Here is a 16,375-nt window from a genome sequence, read left to right on the forward strand (position 1 = left end):
TCATTTGCAGATTGATGGAAATACAAGAGTTCATAATCATCTGCAGATTGTGTGGATATTCAAGAGAGTTCAAAATCATCTGCAGGTTGTAAGGATATTCTAGAGAGTTTGTAATCATCTGTATTTTAATCATCTGCAGATTGTATGAATATTCTAGATAGTTCATAAATATCCTTATTTTAATTATCTGCAGATAGTATGGATATTTTTAAGAGTTAATAATCATCTGCAGATTTGAGGCTATTCAAAAGTGTTAATAATCATCTGCAGATTGTATGGATATTCTAGAGAATTCATAATCATCTATATTTTAATAATCTGCAGATTGTATGGATATTTCTGAAAAATAATCATCTATATTTTAATTATCTGCAGTTTGTATAAATATTCTAAAGAGTTAATAATCATCTGTATCTTGTCAGAATCTTTACAGATCTAGCTGTAAAAACAAATCATAAGCTTATTATTTACAGATGTTTTGTATATAATAACATTTGTTAACATTTTATCAATACTTTAAACATCTCTAAATTTGATGATTAACTTAAATGTATAAACATTATTAGGTATTCATATGTACTAGCCTACAAAAAATCAATTTCAAAGAACATGCTTAACATGTATCCATTAACCGACAGCATTTATCTTTATTTCTACTGACTAGTGTTAAAACTGATAACTAATTTATACAAAACAGCCTCAATATTCTCTATAAACATTATACATAACCTTATGGTAGGTCTTAACTATAAACCTACTGAAACCAAAAGTGAATAGCCACCAAAGCTTGAACTGAAAGTGATTAGCCTTTGGCACCAATAATAATACAGCCAGGTCAGCTTTCACATCTGTGCAGTCTGACCAGGCTCTATAATAGTGGCTGACTGAGTTTGAATTTTTATCATGATATCCCTAAAACTGAAAATAGACAATTCCAAAAATTATAACTTTGACAAGTTGATCTATCTAAAATTAAGAAGGATAAAGGTTAAAGAAGGCAAAATTTAAGATATGGATAATCTGTTAAAGATTTCAAGTCATATGGACAGAAATGGAAGCAGGACAAGTCCTTAAACAAAATTTGGCAGGTTAAAGAAGGCAGAAGCTATAGCATTTATCACCTGTCATGGATTTCATGTGATATGGACAAATATCAGACAGAATCACCTCTTTTGATTGATATATACATGTTTGTAACTAGTCACCAAAACATTCTAATGCATCGGCTTTTCCTTGTAGAATGTTTGTTTTCTTGTCACTGTCAATTCTCTAACAGATAGACCATCATCTTCATCTGCTGCAAACCACTTGTTACATTCAAAGAAACATTCTTCGTAAAGAGGAACTTTTAATTCATCCAAATCATCATCATCATAGTCACCAGTTTTTGACTTTCCTTTACGATTTAAACTTTCCTGACGTTTAAGACTAGAAGCACTGGTACTAATCCTACGACCAGATCGATTGAAAACCGGAGATTTCGATTTTCTACCATTCTCATCACTTTCATCAGAATCACTGTCATTTCTTTTATTAGATTCACTTCGAGATTTTTTGTCTTTTTTGTATCTGTCTTTGTCTTTACTATCTTTATCTCTACTTCGACTTGAGCCAGATCGTCTCGAAACTGAGCTTTCCCGGTCCGAACTATCACGATCACGATAGTCTCTGCGTAGTGCCGATCCTGGTCTTCTCATAGCGGAACCAGGTCTGCGTGGTAGTCCTGAGCGTTTTTCTTTATCTGAATCTTCTTCTGAACAATTTTCAGAATCACTTGAAACCGAAAATATGTCTCGCTTTTCTTTCCTACTTCCTTTCCTATCTTTACTCCTATCTTTTTCCTTCTTTTTATTCTTTTGCTTCTTTTTAGATGATTTTCCATCAATATCTTCATCATCAGTATCAGACTCCAGTTCATCATCAGAATCATACTTTCGGTCTTTCTTGTTTTTCTTTTTTTCATGCTTCAATTTTTTCTTGATCTTATGAAGTCTCTCCCTGGCCTCATCTTTGGGGATATATCTTCTTACAGTCACCTGATATAAGAAAACAAAGCAAATTGAAATGTGTAATCTATAAAGGTATGTGTATTCTATGAAGGAATGTGTATCCCATTAGGAACGGTTTTTGGTCATTATCTTACTGGTTGATCCACCTAATTGTCTTTCCTGGATTACTAACAAGTAAATACATAAACCAATTTCTCCACAAGTGACAGACTACTACATGAATTTTGAATTAGCAATTAGAGTCAAATGACCATCAGACACAATGTTGTAAAGAAATTGTCACAGAGAAATTAGGCCTAACCTGAGAATGGAACTAGGAACCCCTAGATTACTAATCTCAAGCTCTCCTTATTGAGCTAAGCAGGCCAACAGAATGTGTATTATATGAAGGAATGTGAGTAAATCTATCACGGAATGTGTATTTCATGAAGGAATGTGTAGTTATAAAGGAATGTGTAGTCCTTAAAGAAATGTGAATTCTATGACGAACTGTGTGTTCCATAAAGGAATGTGTATTCCATAAAAGAATGTGTATTCTTTGATGGAATGTGTATTAAATGCAGTAATGTGTTAATATAATTCTGTGAAGAAATGTGGTATTTCATAAAGGAATGTGTATACTTTGATGGAATGTGTATTCCATGAAGGAATGTGCATTAAATGCAGTAATGTGTTAATATAATTCTGTGAAGGAATTTGTATTTTATAAAGGAATGTGTGTTTGCTTCCACAGTTACAAAATATCATTAATATTTTGTTCTAGAAACATATAAATTTGTGCCATATTTGAAAAAACACATGAAATATTATGATAATGACCTTATGAAAGTCAATTTTTTACTTACATTATCTAGAAACCAGCCGGCCCCTGGACCAAAGTTGTCATGTCCGATCACAATATGCTTCATTGCTCCAACATTAATAGCTCTCAACTGAAATTTACGAGAAACACGATTATTTTGATTTTCAAAAAGAAAATTCATAAGCCCATAAAGATACAAATATCCATATTAAAAGATTGATAAACAATAAAGTACTGACTTTGTAGATTGATTTAAAGATGGCTCCCCTAAAATCATACACAGTCAGTTTATGCATTCCAATTAATGCTTTATAATTTATCTCAATTAACATTATAAAGATGACATGGTCTCTCGGGGTAAAAGTGCATGAACAGAAATAACACCTGAGGCAGAGACATGTGTTGTTGTTTTTAGTTATACGGAACCAACATTTTAATGTAATTTTTCACTGCATTGCATTATTACTCCGAGAGCCATTCATCATTGATCTTTATCAGGGGAGAAAACTAGAACACTATCTTTTCTTAAGTCTATATAGATTTCTTACCCCAGGGGAATATTGAAAACAAAAATATTGACTGGGTCAAATTTATTTCCAGGAAGATAGATCGAAATAACACCATGTGACTTTACATAAGTCTATATAGTAAAAAAGTTTATGTGAGGTATAATAAAACATTTTATCAACTGAATCTAAATGTTTTAAGAAAATACACATAATGTGTACAAGACATACTGGAACAAAATAAACAATTTCTGTTGTTTATCAGTCACATGCATCCATGCACCTTACAATATAGATAGAATTTATGCAATTAACAATATAGATAGATTTATTTCATGCACAAATGGGCACTAGAGTAGAACCACTGAAAAAGAATCTGCTGGTAGGATATGCTACCCACAGAGTTGAGAATGATTTTAAGAAACTCTGACCTCAACCACACTGCAATTAAGGTCCCTCAATTTACAAAGAGGTATTCAACACTGCTAATGAGGCCCCTCAATTTCAAAGAGGTACAATGTATTTAAAACCATAAACCAATATTTCTTTCAATTGTGATCATTCCGCAGAACTAACATGCAATTATTAAAACTGTGAGTGTTGACACATAAGAAATAAAAGGTTTCGGTGAAAATAAATAAATTAAATAACACCTTTTTTTTTCGTAATAAAAATTACTTTACCATACAGTTCTCCTGCTATGATTTACATCAGAAATTTAAAAATCTATACACATATTCTAGAAATTTTTGATAAATTGTCATTTGTAAACAAAGGTCAATTCCACACATACAATGGCAAAATTTATCAATTATCACAAATAACACCAGCTTTTCATCACAAGATCAAGTTTGTTTTTTCTTTATAAGTTATCTTTATGATTTCCAGTAACGATGCAAATATGAAAAAAATAATCTAGAAACTTTGTAGATAACCATAACTGCACCAAAGGAATTATTATAAAAGCACTGTGAATAATTTTTTTATTTTGCTTTTATATATATATATTTGAAAAAGTTTGGAACAATTGCGACCCCAAAATATTGCAATAGGATTTTAGTGGTTTGAAAGTGCAATATACATAGTTTTTATCAAAGTCCACAATAATCATATGAAAAGCATTGAGCTATTTTCTTGAAATAAAATAAACTTTGATATATACTTTTACCTACCTTTATCATATTACTTACAAATCAACTGTTATTATACTATACAATTATAGACCTATGTTTCATAAATCATCATTATTGTTATAATTTTTCCTATATTATCATATTATTATCATTATTATCATAATTGTTAAAATTATTATCGTACTCACATCAAAATTGTCAACCATGTTCCTCTCAAAATTATTCTTTGCGTCATCTAACTTGAGTTTTTTGGTGATGCCTTTCTCACCGGCCAGTTGTATAAAGACGTTAGCATCTGTGCCAGCGTATCGTACATCGCCAGTCTTCACGGTGATCTGATATCGAGTCTCCGTACCTATCAAATATCATAATTATATACATTTATATACTAGTACTAAATCATCTGTAATAACATGTAATAATACAACACATCTATATTAAAGGGCTTTTATATTAAAGAAGCTATCAACGTAGCTTACGGAATTTCAATGGTTCTGCTCAGGTGCCTGTCTTAAGGAAGCTATCCACCTAGCTTATGGAATGATGGTGGGTCTGCCTGTCCATGACTGAAATAATGTTACATGTTGATGAATTCTGTGTCATCCAATGGCAGAACTTGACACTTAAAGTACTTTTTCTTCAAGTTTAATTTAATTTCAAATGCAAATTTGCAGTTGGTGGGAAAACGAGTATTTGATAAGCTATTATTTTTTTATTTATATAAGACCAAAATTTTAACATAAAACATGCAATATGTATTAACAACTATACATGTATATCATTTTTGGACATCTACATGTACAATGTACATGTATAATGTAACCTAGACAACAATTAACAGGCATTTACACATCACAATAACAATTATACATGTACAGTGTATACATGTACAAATAAAACACAAAATAAACTACAACTGAAAAAGGAGACAGAAATTTAAAAAAAAATCAAGTTCACGATTTTTACATTATTCCACAAACAAATTTAAAAACTTGTTGTTTTGTATTTAAAGCAAAATTCAGTCACCAAATAGTGCTTATTTACATCACTTGTGTGATCAATATAGTTTGCTATATTTTTCAATACTATATAAGTTTACATTTCACACGCTTTCAAGCAAAGTGCCAAGGCTTACACCTCACGGTCCTGACCCATATGCTTCAGTATCACACATAAGATAGAAAGAAATAAATGAAACTGCCCAAGGTCCAATAAAGTGAAAGATTCAGTTTTAAGTAACAAGTTACAATGTAATGCAATGTAATGACATAATCTTTGCCCGTGAAAGATTCAGTTTTAAGTTACAAGTTAGAATGTAATGTAATGCAATGTAATGATGCAAGCTTTCCACTCCCAAAGTGCAGATAAGTAATATTGAGCTGTCAACAGTTAAGATTAATGCATTAGTGGTGATGGGGAAGTTATATTATAAAATTGAAGAAATTAACCAAAGGAATTATCTCTATATATACTAATGGTAGCTCAATTCTTGTATTTCAACATTAACATCCCTTAAACTAATCATATATGCCATACCCCCCTCCGGAGGACAAAATCCCCCAATTTTTCGACCTTGTCTCCCGATCTTCAGCCATTAGATCAAAATACCCCGATTTTCAAAAATCCAACCAACAAAAATTTTAAAGCATCATTTTTACTAATAAACATAATTTAGCAATACACTTAAACAATTTTTACAACTATACATGACTCAAGCAATTATCTCCTCTTAAAACAGCAGGATTCTTAAACGGCTCATTGCAATGTGTCAAAAACCTGTTCCAATTTCAAAGCAGGACAAATCCAATACACAAATTCAGCAGGTAAAGAATAAAAAATTGGACTGACATTTTAATATCTTATAATAGTAAATTTTGTATGACATTTATAAAGAAATCAGTATAGTATACATGTATATTATAAATATTGAATCTGCAAAACAATCAAACATCTGCATTTGATTGTTAATTTACTTTTCATTTTTTTTTTCTACATCATTCCTTTCAATAAAATACTACATACTAAATACCTGAATAATACATAATAAAATCCTTTACCTATTTTAGCAATAACTGGTGCTGTTAATAGTAATTGGCCCTTACATGAGAATTACAGTAAAATTCATACTGCTGAGTCGGCAATTATAGCAACTCTAAATTAATTATGGCTGGCTGATTCAGTCCATTCTAGAATAAAGGTACTTATGCAGTCTCAAATACTAAAAAAAGGTTTAGATTTAGTCACAATTCAGCACTTAAGGTCCAATGACTCTATTTCTGTTGTTTTGTAATGAATTAATAAAGTCTTTTAATGAATCATAAAAAGTTGTCCGTAGCTAAATTGCATAGCTAATTTCAAGCAAAAAACCTAAACACATACAGCATACAAACTTCACACCAGTTTTCTAACATGATGAACTAGCAAAGATAAAAAAAAAGCCCTAACAACCATATAACCAAAAACAACAAAAAACAAATATTTCAAATGCAACTGAATGAGGCGACTAGAAAATATGGAAAACTATTGAACTTTCTCCAGCAAAAAATCTATTTTAAAGCAGAAACTATTTTAAAAATGTTCTAACACTGTTATTTAACAAATGGCAATTTTTCATTCTTATAAAAGAAAATGAGCAGGTGAAGTTATATTATAAGGATTTTTCACCGGCTGCCTGTACAGACCGGATTGTCTCGCTCCAGGGTAACTGTTTACGGGAGTAACAAGGCTCTGCCGAGTTTCCGCTAAACAGTTACCCGAGAGCTAGATATTCCGGTCTGTTATGAGAGCTGATATTTGATTCCTTTTCTTGCATATAACATGTTTATCATATTTCAGAAGAAAAAAAACGAAAACTTTTATTTTCATTTAGCACTTATAGAAGCGTATGAATTTACAAATTCATTCATAATGGCAAAATGATGTCATTCTAAGAACGCAATTTATTCATGACATCATTTAAAGCACGAGACTAAAATGTCTTAAACGGGGGTGTAAGATAGGTTTTTTTCTAGTACTGGTGTAAACTAGTTTTGACTAGTTTGAGGTTCAAACCAGTGACCCCTGGATTACAAATCTGGATGCTCGCCTTTTTAAGCTAAGTTGGCCGACATATGAATACTATAAATGTCATAATTACATTGTGATCCAATGAAAATTGGCGTTACAAATCGACAGTATTTCAAGCTTTATATACTGTATACTGGTAAATATTTTCAATTGTTTTACCCTTAATAGCTGATACAACTAGCAAAATGAATAAACGAACAAAGGAAGTTAGTAAATAAAAATGTTACAGGGTAAAACTGCGAAAGATTACGTGCACTATATATATACCCATATGAGCTGAAAGAGAAAGTGTTAGAAATAACATAAACAGGGGTTGAGATATCAAAAAATACCAACAACTATTTTTAGAAGTATTAGAAATAACTTAAAGGGGAATTGAATATCAAGTTCAACAATAACCATTCTTATAGCATGCATACATTTAACATAATGCTACCTGGTCCAAATGACTTGTTTTTTATTTTCCTGTCTTTGTACGTTTCTATGAAATCCATGTAAAACAATCAATTATACAATAATAATGCATAATAATTATATAAGAACACAATATACTAGAGCAGATAATTTATTCTTTCCTCTTTACCACTGTTAAGATTTTATAGTAAATGAAATATGGACTATAATTCTTTGTATCTTAAGCTACATAAATAAATAGCTGACGTCAAGATAACAGTAAAGAGTCTGAGGTGTTTCAGGTGAGGGTAGATGTTTATGACCAAAGCACTTGTTTGTGGTCAAAGCACATGTTAATGACCAAAGTACATGTTTGTGACCAAAGTACATGTTTGTGACCTAAGCACATGTTTGTGACATAAGCACATATTTGTGACAAAGTACATGTTTGTGACCAAAGCACATGTCTGTGACCTAAGCACATGTTTGTGACCAAAGCACATGTTTTATGACCAAAGTACATGTTTGTGACCTAAGCAAATTTTTGTGGCAAAGTGCATGTTTGTGACCAAAGCACATGTCTGTGACCTAAGCACATTTTTGTAGCAAAGTACATTTTGTGACCAAAGCACATGTTTGTGACCAAAGTACATGTTTGTGACCTAAGCACATTTTTGTGGCAAAGTACATATTTGTGACCAAAGCATATGTCTGTGACCAAAGCACATTTTTGTGGCAAAGTACATGTTTGTGACCAAAGCACATGTTTGTTCCCTAATCACATGTTTGTGACATAAGCACATGTCTGTAACCAAAGCACAGTTCAGTGACCAAAGCACATGTTTGTGACCAAAGTACATGTTTGTGACATAAGCACATGTCTGTAACCAAAGCACAGTTCAGTGACCAAAGCACATGTTTGTGACCAAAGTACATGTTTGTGACCTAAGTACATGTTTATGACCAAAGCACTTGTTTGTGGTCAAAGCACATGTTTGTGACCAAAGTACATGTTTGTGACCTAAGCACATATTTGTGACAAAGTACATGTTTGTGACCAAAGTACATCTTTGTGACCTAAGCACTTGTTTGTGACAAATTACATGTTTGTGACCTAAGCACATGTCTGTTACCTAAGCACATGTTTGTGACCAAAGCACATGTTTGTGACCTAAGCACATATTTGTGACAAATTACATGTTTGTGACCTAAGCACATGTTTGTGACCAAAGCACATGTCTGTGACCAAAGCACATGTTTGTGACCAAAGCACATGTTTGTGACCAAAGCACATGTTTGTTCCCTAATCACATGTTTGTGACATAAGCACATGTCTGTAACCAAAACACAGTTCAGTGACCAAAGCACATGTTTGTGACCAAAGCACATGTTTGTGACCAAAGCACATGTTTGTGACCAAAACACATGTCTGTGACTCAAGTACATGTATGTGGGCAAAGTACATGTCAGTGATCAAAGCACAAGTCTGTGACCAAAGTACACGTTAGTGATCAAAGTTCATGTTTGTGACCAAAGTTCATGTTTGTGACCAAACCACAAGTTTGTGACGTAGGCACATGATTGTGACCTAAGCACATGTTCGTGACAAAAGCTGGGTAAATCACAAAATCCTTATGTCGACAGGCAAACACACTTATACCACTATGTTACCTCTTAATCTTAATTAACTAAAGGTAAATCTGGGATCTAAATAGCTAATTTTCATATCAATAAAACAGAGGGTACCATATATGGAGAGAGTCATAGACAATAAATAATTTACTTTTTTTCCCCCACTTTTTTGTACTTAAAATGGAAAGTGACTGTTTGGTCTTTTGTGTAATACCCTTACAATAAGTCTACATGTATTAGATTAATGAATAAAACTTTCAATATTTGTTTCACATTCAACAAATACTATTAGAAGGCTTAATTACAAATTTCCAATTAGTTACAAAAATAAGAAACTAATAAATTTGCTAACATTATTTAAAATTTTAAGTTAATTTTCTAAAAGTGATATGTTTATGTATGGCAACATTGACTCCCAAATAAATTAAAAAATAAAGTGCTTTGTGTCTGGTAAATAAAAAATTAATATTCTTTTTTGTCCATATTTGATAATAACAACTTCAAAACTTGATCTTTAGTAGACCTAATTTATCAAAGTTTGCAGGGTTTTTTGACAACATAAAAATGTTGAAAAAATCAAGTCATTTTATTGTTCCATTCTTTCATGGCTTAAAGAAAGATATGTACAGAGTGTGTTTTACACATATATTTCTGTATACATGTATATTGTAATCTTCAATATTGCATACAACCCTCAACTACTAAACTAAAGTACTAGGGATAAATAAAGTTGCCATACATGTACATACCCCTAAGATTATACAATTATTATAAGTGCATATCTAAAACCATCTATCATGTTTAATTGACATAAAAAATATTAATAATAAGTAATATATAAATCTAAAAAAAAATCTCTAATTCATTAAGATTAATCTGATGATTTATCTATCAATACCTGAGTTAATTTCTTTGCTGAGTTGTTTTTTGGCCCTAATTTCCCTCCATAGTTTACCATCTCCCTCATCTTGAGCTATCCAACCTCCATATGTGAAGTAAAATGTGTCTTTAGGACGTTCACTGTCTTTAATGATTATCTATAAAAAAAATATATGATATAGAAAAATGTCTAAATATGAATCGAAAATTGAAAACGCTTTTTGGTTTTGTTTACCACATTATAACATTTATTAACATGTGTAACTTGAACACTGCATTGATCTCAATAGGAATTGAAAGAAAAATGGAACTGAAATGTTCATGTTCACACTTAACCTAAACAATTGAACTTAATTTTCCCATAATCCTTTGAAAAAGTCTTTTTCCTTTGACATCAGTATAGAGCTAGGCAAGCTTGTGCCGCTTGACCGGACATTAGTGACTCAGCTGCTTAGTTTAAGCATTTTGGTTCTTAAGAAACACAGACTGTCTGATGACAGAAGTCCTTGACGGGATTCGAACCCATAGCAGGTAGGAGAAAAGTGATTCATTGTCAACAACATTTAGCCATGGTGCGTCTATATTACATCAACAGTGCTGGTGTGGTTTGAAACCATACAAAATTAATAGATTTTATCTCATTTACCTTTTCTAGAAACCATCCGGAAGCGAAACCTTTCCCGTCATGCTCTATTCTAACTCTCCTCAACTCCCCGACACCATGTATACGTATTCTAAATGTGTCGACACTATTTCTTTCAAACAGTTTTTTATCAGATGATGGGTCAACAAGATGTATTTTCTTGCTACTGCCGTGCTGACCCATCAATGTTAGAAAGATGTTTGAATCAGTGCCGGCCATTTTCTGCTTCCCAGTATGCACTTCTATTGTGTAGTCTGACAAATACATAGTACATTCAAATACACATATTGTAATCATTAATGTCTACAAAGCAAAATATTCAGATTATTCCAGTTTACTTTATGTTACATTTACAGTTGTTAAAAGGATAGTCCAAATGTGGAGCCCAATGAAAAGGCCTAAGAAGGGACTCAGAGAGGGCCCTAAAAAGAGCATAAATTGTTTAAATGCTTCTAAAAAAAATTTTTTTTTAAGAATTGGCATTATGCCACTTTTTGTAATCAATTACCATGTCAGAATGTCATAAAATATTAAAGGTGGTAACCTAAAACTATTAAAGGCACACTAGGTCTCAGAAACAAATACATTTTTCACTCTTTGGAAATGCACAAATGAGTGTAATTACATTTAAGTTATGGTTTTGGAGCATGTTAGAAGTGCTTATCACTTGGCGAAAGAAGCGCTGAATGTGACATTATTTGTCAAAAAAGTAGCAAATGTTAATAGTATTTTTACTTCCATACAAAATACTGATTCACTGCTTATTGCCCAAAAAGCAACAGATGAAAAATATGGTTGCAGTAAATGGCCAGTGAGTTACTTTTTGGATACTACAAAGTACACCAACACTAAAAAGCATTTCTGAAGCAAAATGGGCCTTTAAGGATTGAGTACTGGTAAGTGTCATTAATAAATCTTATTTTCCATCCCAATTTACTCATGCTGAGTAGAAGGTTTTTAAGATTTTTGAAATTTCTCACCTGTTAATGGGGTTTCTTTCTGTTGTGCTTGTAGGTCAAGTTTATTACTGTAGAATGGTTTCTCAAATATCGAGATCCATTCACCACAGTGAAATACCCACGTCATCATGACCTTCACGTCTGTCACCTCAATATGATCTAAATGCCAGGCTTGATTTTTCTTTACACCATCATGCTGTAATCAAATATTAATGTTTGATATGAGGTCATTGTTCTAAAAACATTTGCTGATTTTGTGGAAATAGGCAACATTATGTACAAATCAATATGCCAATTTGAAGCTCTGAAAGTGGCTTGTAAACGTGGGTTGTAAACGTGGGTTTTGAACATGGAATGTAATTCTGGGTGGTGATACTGAAATATAACAACACTAATTCACCATTCAATGGTTAACCTGGCCGTTAACTCAAGGGGAACAATGGGGACTTTTATTTTTAGATAATCATTACCCTGGTAAAGGCTTGAACTTGAAGTTACTATCACAATCCAATGTTAAAATCTCGCTTTTGCATTATTGTCTGCTATCTTATGGGACTGGGAGTTCTCAGTATTTGTTATTCATTTTATATTGATCAAAATTGATTTTGTGCCAAAATGACAGAAAACAAGCTAAAATAAAAATTATTAAAAAATTTACAATACTTTATCCAAAAGTCAGAAAATATTCTACATTTAATCATTTATGTTTCTACTTAACTTAAATTCCGCACAAAAAAGTGAAATGGTTAAACCTTAAAATTACATTATGTCACCTACATGTAAGTGTTGTAATGGAATAAGTCCTTCTAAATTTAATAGGAGTTAATCAGTTATTGCACTATTATTGTAATGTAGATATTAGAACCAACCTCTATTGTAAGAATTTCTAGATTTCCAAGAAATGGTCCTTTTACATGAAACACTTCTTTAGAAGCTCTCATAAAACAAAGCTGGGAACAGCCTCTATTCTTCTTAAGCTGTGTACGTGGCAACATCTCTTGGCTGCCTTTAATTGTTACAAATACCTGCAAATTCAAACATAAAAAGATACCCTTTGTAATAAATATAATTTAAGCTTCTTTATTTGGATTTTATCATAACATAACACATTTTTGTCTAATGGAATTCAATCCTGATTTAAGATGGCTTTACTTCTTAGCTCAAGAATTACTGAAAGAACTTTTGAGAAAACTCCTGCTGGAATTGAGCATGATTAGCCTTTACCAATAGTATAGAGCCAGGTCAGTTTACACATCCATGCATTCCTACCAGGCTCTATACTGCTGTTATTAACTCGATTTTTGTATTTTGATTATTGAAATCCCTTAAACTTTGAATGGACTGTTCCAAATTCAAAGCAGGGCAAATCCATTACACAAATTCAGCAGGTGAAGGGATAATGAGAACTGCAGAGCAATTTTTCTCCATCTTGTTGGGAAACAGGTCATGGTCCATGGAAAATGTTTGACACATAAAATTAGGCAAATTGGTGAAAATGTGAGATACAACAACAGTCAATTCATTATCTTAAACAGTCAATGGGTTTTTGTAGACATCATTTATGGCAATAGGAAACTGGTCCATTCATCTTCTTTGTCTACAGAAGGAAAAATGTATTAAATGTCATGTGTTCATTTTAGCTGAGATAGAAGAGTCTTAACACTCAACCAACTGAATTCATATAATGGATTTGCCCTCTTTTGAACTTGAAACAGTCCATTGACAGTTTCACAAATTACAATATAATAATATAATAAGCTACCACCAGTATACCCTGGTAGAGCCTGGAAAGACCTGACCTGGCACAATACTAATGGCAGAGGCTAATCAGTTCCAGTAGGTAAGGGTTAAATGTACAGCATGTGACCTACGTTTGCGTTGGTTCCTGCGTTCATTTTATCTGACGTGAACACCTCTACTTTATACAGTCTCTCTCTGACAACAATCTCTTCATCATCACTGTGTTTCACCTTTTGTCTTGGTATAGGGGCAATATATTCTATCCTAGGTTTGGCCGACTTTGGTCTTCTCTTTGGCTGCAATTAAATAAAACAAAAGTGAACAGTTATTAAACAGCTAATGGCATGTTCACAAATAATGGGTAAATCTTCAAAACAAAAGGCAACAAAAAGTATTTTTTCTCACACTTTATATATATAGTCATAAAAATGACAAAATAGAGAGCCCAAAGAAAAATCTCTTTAATCATCACACATAGTGTTAGTTAAATAAGCCTGAATTCAAAATAAAACAAACTGAAATTTATAATCTGCAAAAAAACAATAAAACTGTAATTTACATTCATATTAAACAGCATTCACCATCTTTTTTTTTTTATTTTTTTTGATAGTTTGATTTCTTCCGTTTACTTATCTAGAGCCTTGCAGAATTAATGCAACTTACATCTTATTTGCATCATATCTTTATAAAATCATTTACAAAAAGGCAGCAATGAATTTCTTTAAACCTAAGAAAATCTCACCCTATGTTGTAACATATGTCTCTCATGTTCTTCTAATGTTGTACACAGGTAGCAAAAACTTTTTTTGGCTGAAATGTTGTATAATATACTGTTACTAATTAATGTCATTTTTTTTCATACTAGTATATCTATTAATTAAATTTTTTTTATGTTATAGACAAAATAACTATTGAAGTCTTTTAAATACCGGTACAATACCTGTTTCACTGTTTCAGACTTGCAGGATAATAAAAGTCATTTTGCAATAAACCAAAGCAATCAGATAAAGAAAAAAACATTTTTTTGTGAAACTTTCAATGCTGGTTTATTCTAATACAAAAAAGATAATTAAACATTGTCAATGAAAAATATCTAGGTGAGTGCAGCAAAATATATTCAGTAAGACAATATGCAGGGTTGACAAATCTTAAAAAAATGGAAAAATTTGTAGAAAACCAATTTGTTTTATAACTTTTATATGAAACATTTTTACGCATCATATCTGAACATATTTACCAGGTGGATCCACATAAGTATCTCTGTCCACATTTACATGGGTTCCAAGAGAATCTAGTACTTTGTTATCTGTGAACATAACTTCTACACTTTTCCATCTACCTGGTGTCTTGGGTCTTTCAATTTGCTGTGGTTTTGCTGAAATATTAAATATTTCATAAGTAAATACAATATGTCTTGCAACGATGACCATGTTTTAAATCGTGAATTGACTGACAATAGTTTTTGGGACTAACTTGTAAGTTGTATGTATGATCCTTAATCATGGAATGAATACATAATCCAATATTTTAAATGGATATCGCAAGCTGTGTAGAAACTAGAAAAAAAACATCTACATATTATGTCAATGCACCAACAATTATCCTATGTTTATAAACACTTCTGTAATAGAATAGATAATAGCCCAAAGGTTAAGTTTGTCTGACATAATTAATGTGCTAAAGCTATATAGAATTCATGATCTATATTAAGACAGTAATTTTGCTCTGACAGTGAAATATGTTCATGCAAGAAGAATAAGATTAAAAAATAAAATCATTAATAGAAATAAATCAAATGCAAGAAATTTTCAGTAAATTTAATCCGCATTTTTGAAAAATAGATAATTCCTAGACGAATGTGTAATTCTAAAATGAAACAATATATCTACCAACTCGCTAAAAAGATGAATTAGACATGCTTATGTCGCACCTCAAAGGATTCGTCCGATCTTTAATCTTTATCAGTGTGGCACTTATCAAAGAAATATATCAAATTTGGCGCCAACTTTATAATATGCTCCAATTTATACATGTAAATTTACACGGTCTTTGTGACGTAGCGTGTACTAAAAGACTAATTCATAGCTTGCAAAACAAAAAGTGACAGACGATACGTGATTAGTCAAACATGCGAGAATAATTTTAGCTAACAACAAGGGGCGGGCAATATGCTTATCATGTCACATTGCTGTCAATTAGCAACATAATATTTAATATTTGGTTGGACTAGGGTTGAATCATGCTTGGATCTCGACCTTGTTTCAACATATCAATAGATACAATTTATTTCCAGTAAACAGACTTGAGAATGACTGATATATTAATTTGCAATTAAGTCTACATTAATTAAGTACCTGACACAGGTCTTGCGTTTGGATGCCAATGTTTTATGCCATAATCAATGCATGGATCCATTTTTTTCATTTGTTGAGAAAGCCTGGTGAGGTTTTCCTCTGTCTTGTTACACAGATCCTTCAACCCCTTTCCATACATCTCGCTGCTTATAGGCCCGGTCCATGTTTTCTTCAGATCGGGTCTCCCTTCAAACTCGGCAGGTGTAGGGCGAATGTGCCAGGTTCCAACACACCTTTGTGACATTGTATTCCGCTTCTA

The 16,375-nt window shown here is 32.0% G+C and overlaps 1 protein-coding gene across 3 annotated transcripts; it reads right to left on the reverse strand.

The window, feature by feature from the left end:
- Nucleotides 1–835: 835 nt before the first annotated feature.
- On the reverse strand, nucleotides 836–16,368 carry LOC132733050 (lipoxygenase homology domain-containing protein 1-like). 3 transcript variants are annotated; one of them, XM_060719628.1, is made up of 12 exons: nucleotides 16,117–16,368; nucleotides 15,000–15,137; nucleotides 14,505–14,572; nucleotides 13,894–14,058; nucleotides 12,892–13,047; nucleotides 12,044–12,218; nucleotides 11,067–11,317; nucleotides 10,440–10,578; nucleotides 7,784–7,792; nucleotides 4,639–4,805; nucleotides 2,855–2,941; nucleotides 836–2,036 (listed from the first exon to the last, which is right to left on the reverse strand). In XM_060719628.1, the coding sequence occupies exons 1-12, from the start codon at nucleotides 16,358–16,360 to the stop codon at nucleotides 1,215–1,217; spliced, it is 2,421 nt and encodes an 806-aa protein (XP_060575611.1). In that variant the 5' UTR covers nucleotides 16,361–16,368; the 3' UTR covers nucleotides 836–1,214. The 3 variants fall into 3 exon arrangements, with proteins under 3 accessions (XP_060575611.1, XP_060575610.1, XP_060575613.1); XM_060719627.1 differs by lacking the exon at nucleotides 7,784–7,792 and adding an exon at nucleotides 7,953–7,997; XM_060719630.1 differs by lacking the exon at nucleotides 7,784–7,792 and having other exon boundaries at nucleotides 837–2,036.
- Between the last annotated feature and the right edge of the window lie 7 nt (nucleotides 16,369–16,375).

This window comes from Ruditapes philippinarum, unplaced genomic scaffold (assembly GCF_026571515.1).
Source record: "Ruditapes philippinarum isolate M1 unplaced genomic scaffold, ASM2657151v2 ctg463_1_1_1_1, whole genome shotgun sequence".
NCBI classification, from domain to species: Eukaryota; Metazoa; Mollusca; class Bivalvia; order Venerida; family Veneridae; genus Ruditapes; species Ruditapes philippinarum.